General features: G+C 34.2%; 1 protein-coding gene across 1 annotated transcript in view; it reads right to left on the bottom strand.

The window, feature by feature from the left end:
* Positions 1 to 3,253: 3,253 nt before the first annotated feature.
* uchl5 (ubiquitin carboxyl-terminal hydrolase L5) overlaps positions 3,254 to 10,996 on the bottom strand; it is a 9,424-nt gene continuing 1,681 nt past the window's right edge. Inside the window, exons 2-11 of the mRNA XM_016521904.1 lie at positions 6,802 to 6,865; positions 6,607 to 6,712; positions 6,388 to 6,513; positions 6,246 to 6,307; positions 6,022 to 6,152; positions 5,881 to 5,944; positions 5,691 to 5,793; positions 5,499 to 5,612; positions 4,405 to 4,503; positions 3,254 to 3,484 (exon numbers count right to left, since the gene is read on the bottom strand). Of these exons, the coding sequence (XP_016377390.1) occupies positions 3,440 to 3,484; positions 4,405 to 4,503; positions 5,499 to 5,612; positions 5,691 to 5,793; positions 5,881 to 5,944; positions 6,022 to 6,152; positions 6,246 to 6,307; positions 6,388 to 6,513; positions 6,607 to 6,712; positions 6,802 to 6,865 (914 nt within the window). The 3' untranslated portion in view covers positions 3,254 to 3,439. The remainder of the gene's footprint in view (positions 3,485 to 4,404; positions 4,504 to 5,498; positions 5,613 to 5,690; positions 5,794 to 5,880; positions 5,945 to 6,021; positions 6,153 to 6,245; positions 6,308 to 6,387; positions 6,514 to 6,606; positions 6,713 to 6,801; positions 6,866 to 10,996) is intronic.

Raw genomic sequence — 10,996 nt, 5'->3', positions numbered from 1 at the left:
CACTCCAAAGAGAAAGGAAAACTTGAAATCGCATCATATGACCCCTTTAAGCAAAAATATCACAGTTTCACGGTATCACAGTATTGTTGTTACAGCTAAAAAAAAAAAAAAAAAGGGGAAAATGGGTTAAAAAAAAAAAAAAAAAAAAAAAAGATATTAAATGAAAATAAAAATAAACTAATAATTACATATATAAAAATTATTAAATTAAAATGAAATAACATTTCTCTCTTTAAATTCCCACAGGCCAACTACTGAAGAAGTTACTCAGTGGGCTCAGTCTCTGGACAACTTGCTGAGCAGCAAATGTAATTATTATTTCACTGTATGAATTTTATGTTAATCTTTATAATATTTTTTAATGTTTTCAATTTTATAATATTTTATTAAATCATTTTTATATTTTCTTTTTATCATTTCTACAAGTATAACATATTTATTTATTATAATTTCAGTGTATTTAAATATTGCATATTTTGCACAGATTTGTAAATAGTTAAGGTGTCATGATGAATGTCTGGTATTGGTATTGAGTGTTCACATATATAGTAGTATCTATGTTTTGGTGTTTACTTGTAGGTCTTTTTTTATTATTATTTTTGCTTTTCAATGAAAGAGCAAAATAATAAATTTGGATGAAATAATTTTTTAATTGTCATTCCATTACTTTCTGGATTTTTGGGGGCACTGCTATTAAAACAAAATGTAAGCAAAAGGTGTATAAATGTTTACCGGCTGACATTGGAGTTTTGAAAAAAAATCAGTATTGGTTAATATTGAATATTTAATTATTCATGCTCATTTCCCCTATTTTTTACTTTTAGATTTACATTTTTTAACCTTTGCTGTAATCTAACAATTTCTGAAAGTTAATCTCTAAAAACACTAATAATAATCATAATAACAAATACATTTGGATTAAATTATATTCATTTGTCATTCCATTACACTGTAAATAATAATTGTAAATAATGTAAAATAATGTTAATGTAAATAAAAGAGATTATTGCAGTATGTTTTACAGGAAACTTTCATTCTTTCTACTTCTACTTCAAAATGTAAAGTTTAAATTGATGTGTTACTTGTGGATTCTCTGTAATTATTTGTGAAATTTACAAGCAATTTCTGAGTGAACATTATTTCTACACTTATTTTAAAGACATGGCATGTTTTTCAAAGCAAAATATTTGAAAAAAAGCACATGTCCTTGATTAATGTGATGAACTTTACCAGTGGTGACTCTGCTAGGAGACCTGGACTTCATAACCCCACTAAAAATCAGCTTGGGACCAGTTGGTTTAAAGTTAAAATGTATTACTATTATTTAAATATGACTCAAGTGTTCAAAAAGACTTCTGGGGCAGCTAAAAAGCAGCTATGGAAAATGTTTGTTTTGTGAAGCTGCACCAGAATAACCTCTCAAGACTTCTGTAGTTTGAAGGTATTCAACACATGTTGACAACTCAAATGTTTGGAATAGTTATGAACTTCAGAACATGTTCACACTATTAAAGACATAACACACTTTTTGTTTTTTTGGCAAGAGTAAGATTTTTCACATAACCGGATCGCACTGCACACTTTTACAGGCGAGCGCGCGCGCGTCACACAGCAGGTAATGGCCACATCATCATCACGCAACTGAGCATTTTTACGGTATTATCGATCACCGCGATCAGCTCTGACGGCACTAATGTAAGATAGCGCGTTCTTTCACGGCGGGAACGGCGTTGTGATGCGGTTATCATGTACTACAGCGGCTTTCTGAAGTTCACTAGTCTGGGGAGTTTGAAAGAATGTAAATAAACAGTCCGGCAAAAATAGAAACACAAGTCACTGTGTAAACGACTGTCGCGCGCTGCGAGTACAGGTGACAAATAACGTACAAAGCTATTGCCAAACTCTCGGCTGATTTAAGCGTCTGCTTTAAAGCTGCAGACCACTAGAAAGCCGGTTCAGCTTTTTTGAACAACACTTACTGAAGTTTCCATCACTTCATGTGAACGCCTGCACTAGAAAGGCAAAAATCCAGGGCACGGAAAGTTTGACCGAAAATGCGCGAGTTTTAGCAGAAGATATATTTCTTGCGCCTCTAGCGTCATCAGACGGAATTGCACAAATAACCACCGCTTTCATGCAGAGAAACTATGAGCGCTGATTGGACACTTTTTTAGGCGTGCATGTAGGAAAGGTATTGTAATATAAAAATAAAGTTTAGCTTTAATATTTGATATTTAATGTTAAATAAAAAAAAACATTAAACTTAAAATTAACGGGAAAAAAAACTACAAATATTAAAAAAAAAAAAAAAAAAAGTAAAGTTACTAAAATTAAAATAATTAAAAGAGTAATTAACAGTTATAGTATATAAATAACACCAAAATAATACTGCCCTATATATATATATATATTTATTTTATTTTTTTTGAGAAGAAAAAAATGAGACATGGAATCATGGCATGGAAAAATAAGACCCATTACTCCACCAGTGAATACTTCTCGGAGTAGTTTCATTTTTGAATTTAACATGGTTTTTAAGTCATTGCATTAAAAAAAAAAAAAAAACATTTGTACAAAATTACTACAACTTAAATAATTTAAAATATATATATATTAATAAACACAATAATAGTATATAAATACTAAAATAACATGGCCATATATATTTTGATATATATATATATATATAAAACACTTTTTCTGCATTAAAGCCATATTGAATAGCTAGTGAGCTACTTTTGAGATATCTCTATTATGCAAATAGAGATATATTTTCAATACTGGTTGCTACAGTTGGAACAACAAGCCTGACCGCAGTCTCTCTGCCCATGAGAGTCTGCGTCACACTCCCAAATTAAACATCCCAGATGACAGGAAACATCAGGACAGAAACCAGCTCCATTTACAAACACGAAAAACACAAAACTGCCATGTAAAGCAACCCGATTCTTTGAAAACAAGAAGCAGTTTGACATTGCTTAACAGACAGGAAGACCTTTTCCATGTGTTATTAGTACAGATTTATGATGCATCATAATTAAAAATCTTTCTTGATTTAAATTACTAACAGAAGAGACTTTTCACATTTGAAAAAATGTGAGATTTACCATTCTGATTATGCTCATTATTAATAGGCCATGAATAATAGAATAATATATAACTTAGTGCTTTAATGTACAGTATTTTACAGCAATTTAAGACTCATTTGTAGTCTTTTACTGTGTGCTAATAAGAAAAACATGAAACACCACTATTACTGAACAAATGAAATTTATATGAAAATAAGACATTATTTAAACATCTCTTCGCATGCATGCACAGACATGAAGGAAACGACAGCAAGACTTCACTTCCAGGTGCTCCTTTTATGGATACTGAAGACAAATGCACATCAAGATATTCCGTGGCATAAAATTAAACCGGCTCTAACAATGTGGGGTTACTTGGCTTCTTGTATTTTTTTGACACTTTGTTTTTCCTTTGCCTGAAGAAAGAGAGGGGGGAAAAAAAAGACAATTTCATATTCATCCTCTTGAACTGAATTCAGATTTAGAATCCTAGATCCTAATGTACTAGCATATTATATGTATGCTCTTACTGTAGGACTATTTTAAGTTAAAGGGGTCCTATTATGCTCCTTTACAAAGTCTTGATTATGTTTTGGGGGTGTACTAGAACATGCTCTCATGCTTGGTGGTTCGAAAAACGCATTATTTTTCACATAATTTACATTATTAAAATACCTTTCTCCCCATCCTGGCACAAACGGCTCGATTAGTTCCGGCTTTGATGAAGGTCCGCCTTCCGAAAAACAAAATGTGTTGTGATTGGTTAGCTGTCCCAGTGCGTTGTGATTGGCGAACAGCTTAGACGGTGTTTCAGTACTGCCACGCCCCTTGCTCCGTCTTTCAACAAAAGCTTTTTGGCCGAATCCGGCAGGCACTGTACTCCCTCATGTTGGGGAAGCTGTCCTCAGTAAAATGTGCAGCCCACAATAGCAAATAAAGCCCGGAAAACAAACGCTGTAGTCCAAACGAGCCGTTCGCTGTAGTTCTTGAAAAGGGATTTTTAAAAAACGAAATATCTCCCTTTGGAGTGGACTTTGAGATTTGTAACTTTCTAGATCTTTTTTATGCCCAAACATACACACTACACACTGACTAAAATGTAAAAAGTGAAAAAGCATAATAGGACCCCTTTAAGTCTTTATTTTAGGACTATTCTTTTTTTTTAGCATAATACCATTCAAAGTTCACTACCTTATTAGCTGTAAGGTTTCATGCAAATCCAATTACCAAGAGAACAACCGCAAGCTCAACAGCAAAGTGGAGATAACGTAACAGCACTGCCCTCTAGTGGTGTGATGAGATCCGCTATCAAACACACTGGTGTGACTGGACTTACCTTTTCGACCAGTGGAATCAGCTGCTGATATTCGGCCAGCGTCTTCAGTAACTCCATTATAAAGGGCAGGTAGTTGTGCTTCCTTCTAATGTTCTCAACCTTACAAAAACAAACAAACAAACCACAATAATAATAATAATAATAATAATAATAATAATAATGTTATTGTTTTCCTCATTGGTCCTTTAAGTTTTCTTTAACTTTAAGTTGTTATAAAATATCACTTTATAATAATAATAAATTATAATAATTATTATTATATTAATAAAGTAATATTATTATCATTAAGTGATATTTTATAAAAATTTTAAAGTAAACGTAACAATTATTAAAAATATATTATTATTATATTATTACAAATATTATTATTATGTAAGGGACAGTTACAACTATAGTTTTTAAAATATTTTTAATAATAATATTACTATAATTATTATAAGAGTGATATTTATAACTTTAAAAATAAATGATGATTATTATTATTATTGTTATAAAGTAAAGTTACAGTTTTAAAACTCACAGTTGTTAAAGGGTCAATGAGGAAAACAACAATATTGAGATATTTGATATTTTATACTTTATACCATATTATAATACTTATCAATATAATTAACTTTTTAAAAAATAAATTAGAAAAATAATAATGTTATTATAAAATCATTTGATAACATATATAACTTAAAGGTTATCTTTTAAAGGATCAATGAGGAAAACATAAAATAATAATAATGTTATACTGTATGCATTAATATTAATTAATGAATAAATATTTAATATTAATAATAATAATAATGTTATATTTTACAATGTATTATACTCATTTGTAATATAACCTTTTAAAAGACAAATAATAATAATATTTATTATTATGATTATGATGATGATGATTATTATTAAGTGATATTTCATAACATGCATAAATATATTATATAAATATATTGTACAAAAATATATTGATTTTAAAGGCTCAACAAAGAAAACAATATCAATAATAAGAAAAGTTGAGCGATTCATATTAATAATATTCTTCATAATACGCTATTAACAAGCGTTTACTTTTTAAACGCTCACTGATGGAAAATAGAAGTACCTACTTTGTATCTTTTAAGTTTTTGGTTCTCTTCTTCGATCAGGAGCTGGTACTTGGCGATCTCTGACTGGATAGAGCTGAGATGATTTCCACTCTGGTCTGTGTCCATCGGCTCTTCCTGTGAACAGCAGAAACGTCTTTAAACAACCTTCATCATTCTGTCATTCCAGCATTAGACGCAGTCAGAAGATCTCACCTCTGTGAGCTGGACCTGCAGTTCAACGATCTTCTTTTCATAAATCATCTTGCGGTCTGAAACAATGGCCATCAAGTTGAATCGGATCTCACCCTCGCTGTATCTGGATGGGTTCAAAAGCAGAAATGCTTCAATAAAAAACAGTTCTGGAGAAATATCATCAACTCAAACCCGCTTGACGGACGCTTACTTCTGTATTCTTTTCTCAATGACAGGCTGCACAGCACTGATCCAATCATCCTGGTTACACGCACCTGAGAATGTGACAAAATCATTTAAAAACACGAAACAACTGCTCAAATACAAACGATTCAACGTCGATTCCATCTACCCAGGTCTATGGGTCCTTCACGAAGTCCGTCCAACTCATACAGTCGACCGTTAACAGGAACGTAGCTCACAAAATGAAAAGCGTCCTCTTCTTTAGCCGACGACTTTGCTTCAAACTCAAACATCTGTTGTCTACAGGAAAAAAAGACAATTTCCCAATACCATATAACATTTCTAATGTGGTACAACAGAAAAAAACTTAACATAAAAGCAAGTAAAAATAACCTGGCGAAGCTGTTGTGAACTTGTCGAATCACTTCAGAGTTACTGAGAGCAAGACCCTTCATCTTCAACAGAAACAAAGACAAGCTTAATAAACAATAATAATGAAAAATAGCCATTTAAAATAAAATGTGCACCAACTTACCGCAGCATCAAAACTCTGTGAAAACTCTTTAAATTCGGACAGCGTTTCCCCAAGGTGCATATCAGGATGCGTACAGTTTAACAACACACTGACGATCGCTTGGGTCGCACAGGCATTATTGATGACCTGAAACAGTAAGTTCGCAAATATTAATTTCTGGATATCCTTTTTGCACTTTGTTACGGATTGCTGGATTTTATGAAATGCATAACTGTGCACCTGCTTGGCAAAGAAGATCTCATCCAGCCTTGAGTCTTGAACTATAGACCCCGCTGGCTCTTCACCAGGTTGCCACTTGAAGAGGAAAATCAGACCATGAACGGGCCTGGAATGATTTACATGGATATTCAAGTTTTGCAGTTTAAACATTGGAGGAAGACTGGATATAATAATTGATTCAAGGATATTGCTTACTTGAGATTTTCAAAGTTTTCTGGCTCCATGCTCCATATCTCTTCCACCTGTGCACCTTTGCACCCTGATGACAACAACAGAAACATGAATCTAAGACGCAAAACCCACAAATGATGCCTGTATATATTCTGTATCTAATGTTGAAATGTACCATTGTAAAATAATTTTAAAAATCCTGAATCTAATGTTTGATTAGACCACTGACGGTCCAAAAACTTTCAAACATATCAACAACGCTCAAAAATAGTGTCTCAATTGAACCAATAATGCCCAAACATGCTGTGAAGTGAGGAACACTGAGCATAATGCCAATTAAAAAAAAAAAAAAAAAAAAAACTCAGAATATGCAAATGATGCTCATATTGTTCAAAAGCTCAAACGCTCTTTTGTGCACACAAAAATATGAACTGAATCTTCGGATCTTCGGAAAGTGCAAATGATGCCCAAATATACTGAATCAAATGTTTGAACGCACCTACGTCTACAAAAATATGAATCGAATGTTCGTAACGAGCAAATGATTCACAAATATACTGAATCTAATGTTCAAGCGCATAATATCCAGAAGAAAGTGAATTGAATGTTTAGAACACGCAAATGATGTCCGCTTATAATCAATAAAATGTTTGCGTGAATCTCGACATAAAATGAATCGACTCTTTGGAACCTGCATATGATATTTAAACACACTGAATCAAATGTTTGAATGCATAATGTCCACATTAAAAATGAATTCAATGTTCAGAAAACGCAAATGATGACCAAATAATGTTAACAAAAAAATAAATAAATGAATCGAATTCTCAGAACATGCAAATGATGCCCTAATATAATTAACTGAATGTCGAACGCAATATGAATGTCCTACAATGTCCACAAAAATATGAATCGAATGTTCAGAACATGTCCAAATATATAGTTCAAATGTTTGTAACGGGACCAGGGGCCAGTTGCATAAACTTAAAGTCATTGCATTTTCGCACGTTAAAAAATAAATACGACCTCACGTTATGTCAATCACGTTTACACACTGCCTCCGAAATTTTCGTCCGTCATAAAAAAATTCGGATCGGGTTCGATTTTTTCCGTTTTTCGCATCCGTTGCAAGCATTTTGAGAGGTGTTTTGACAGTTCAGAGCCACTGTACAAGCGAACGCTAAAATCCAGAATTGCGATTGTCAAGTTCATCCACTTCCTCTCGCAGCACAAACCACCGTAAAGATCCTTGCGCACTGAATTCACAGAAATTGGTGGTCTTCTTTTCAATATGTGGCTCTAGTATCGCTAGCAAAGCATCAAACTGAGCCACTGACATCCTGAAGTAAACTTTGAATCGCCCGGGATAATCCCGCTGAGGGGGAACTCTCCGTCCTCTCTATATCTCAGTATTGGATGGACCCAATATTTCCTCTATTTTTCTCTTTTTAAGAAGCGAGAAGACAACAAAATCATCCTCACTGCTTGAAGACTCCATTTAGTGCGGTTTTGCAAATTTTTTTCGCAACGGATTAATTAATACGCATTGGACTCGGTGTGCAGGGTTTCTGTGCGTGATTAATTTTTAGGATTTCGAATACGAAAAAACGCATACGGAGATTTCGGACTCAGTGTGCAGAGACCTTTAGCCTCGATGTTAAGACAGTGTCTTAAGAACAAGTCTGACCATCTAGCAGTTAGCCAAGGGGTAATCGGTCTTATTTTTTTGGGATTCAACCTAGACTAATCTATGCTTTTATTTAGCCCCATAGACTAGAAGCTATGCAGTCTGTACCGGAAGATTAGTTCACCTCTCGAGTCTTCGGGTCCAAGTCGTTTGTTCTTTTGTCACGTGACGTGAGAGCAGCAGTGGATACAGAAATTAGTTAATAACTCCAATCTTCCTTACAAACAAGCGCAGTTTGTTTCTTTACTCTTACAGTTACGTAACTTTTCTGGTCTCAAATTTTATTTGAGCTTTATAGCTTTTTATTTCTTACAATTTATAAATTTGTGAATTTCTGTGATGATTCTTTTCCATAACATTGAATGTGGTAATGAAGAGTTGGTTAATGCTTTAAATTTGATCCGTATGATGGGGAAAATCACTTTGATAATTCGAAAATATAACACAACATTACAAGATACTGATCCGGGAAATGTGACAAAAGAACGAACGACCCAAAGACTCGGGAGGTGAGCTGAAATTACAGACTGCACAGTCAGCTAAGCAATGAATTAATCATTTGTTTCTTATAAGTTGGTCTTGGTTGCATTACAGTTTATATAATGTGATCAATGTTTGCGTAAATACAGTAGATGTGTTGGGGAATTAACATGTAACATTTTAATTATATTCTGCTGAAATTAACTAAATGACTTGAAAAAGGTTTCGTTTGTTTTGCTGAATGAGATTCAAAGATCCGAGTCAGTAAAATGATCCGAAGTTTTTTTTTTTTTTTAAACTTGCATCCAAATGACGCACTGTACTCTATGCACTTATCCACTATGTACTTATGCACTATGTACTTAACCATGTAGCGTATGAATTATATAAGGTTATTTTGTCATTCATAATCGGAGTCTGATAGTCCCTCCCCCTTTGCTACATAATTAAAGCTGCGACAGTTGAGTGCATGATGTGTCCAAAATTCCACACTTAGTTTTTTCGGTTATTTAAGTGTGTCATCTGGGTATATAAAGTGCACTTTTTCTTGGAATTTTCAGTGTGAACATACTACTCACACTATTTATACTAAAAATAATTCATAGAATAGTCCATAAGTACACGATTTGGGATGCACCTTTACTTACTTAGGGAATACAAAAGTGAAAAAACATATGCCAAGGAAAAGAGCCAGGGGTTCAAGGATGGCCAAACAATGCATGTTTGGAATGTAAGATGTAATGTAATGTAATTAAAATGTAAGTAAGAGAGAATATGATCTGAACTTCCCATCTTTAATGTTTTGGCATATGATGTGTTTATTGAACCAATCAGATAAGAGTAAATGGATAGTCAGTGACAGCTGCATTTGATTGACTACCAGAAGAAGGTGGATCCGCCCCTTCCTCACTCTCGGGTGAGAGAATCATGCCAAAACTGTAAGTGCTTGTATTCGGGTTACTTCAGGCACTTTTTGTCCTACATACACAGTCATTTAGACCAGTGGTTCCCAACCCTGGTGCTGGAGGCTCCCCAACACTGCACGTTTTGCATGTCTCCTTAATCAAACACACCTGATTCAGGTCATCAGCTCATTAGTAGAGACTCCAAGACCTGAAATTGGTGTGTCAGAGAAAGGAGACATGCAAAATGTGCAGTGCTGGGGTGCCTCCAGGACCAGGGTTGGGAACCACTGATTTAGACATTTGCAACAGTTTTTTTTTTTTACACATACAGATTGGTTCTACGCAGTCAATTCGTTTTGCAGTTCTTTAAACTGTTGTTTTCACTTGCAAATCACAGGCTTGCAGTGCTTTGGCCATATTTCGGCAGAAAAAAAAAAAACGTGCCAAAAGTGTAAGCGTGGAAAAATACAAGTCAGAAGAATACAAATCACATTTATTTAGCGTCAGCATGAAGCAAGCTGCAGTTTCACACTGCATGAATTACACTTAAGAATAACAGTAAAATGATGCAAATAATTTTTCTTAGGCCTGAAAGGCGATTTACACCTTTACAAAGCTTCTCTTGCGCATGCAAATTTAATGTACACTTCCACAACTCTCACCCTGCGCATGCAAATCTTTATGGCATCATTTTACCTCATTTAGACAGAGGTTAAAGGGGTCATATGATGCGATTTCAATTTTTCCTTTCTCTTTGAAGTGTTACAAGCTCTTGGTGCATAAAAAAGGTCTGTAAAATTGCAAAGACTAAAGTCTCAAATCCAAAGAGATATTCTTACCTCGCCTACCTAAAACAGCTCGTTCGAATACGCCCCCACATGCCTACGTCACTGTGTGGGAAGATTTGCATAACGCTGCCCAAACGTTCACGCAAAGAAAGGTGGAGTAACTTTTATTCTCGCTGTAGTATTGTTGTTGCTGCCGCCGCCATGTCTTGAAGGCACTGCGTGTTTCGTTGGCCTTCCAAAGGAGGACACGACTAGAAATCAGTGGTTAAGTTGTATTTACAACATTGGTCCAGAACAGTTCAACCCAAATATTCAGATGTGTCCAGGGCATTTTATGGAGGACTGTTTCCTGATCCTGG

Source organism: Sinocyclocheilus rhinocerous, unplaced genomic scaffold (genome assembly GCF_001515625.1).
Source record: "Sinocyclocheilus rhinocerous isolate Xijiao unplaced genomic scaffold, SAMN03320098_v1.1 scaffold450, whole genome shotgun sequence".
NCBI lineage: Eukaryota > Metazoa > Chordata > Actinopteri > Cypriniformes > Cyprinidae > Sinocyclocheilus > Sinocyclocheilus rhinocerous.
Note: the sequence above shows the minus strand (reverse complement) of the source record. Positions and strands in the feature narration are given on the sequence as shown.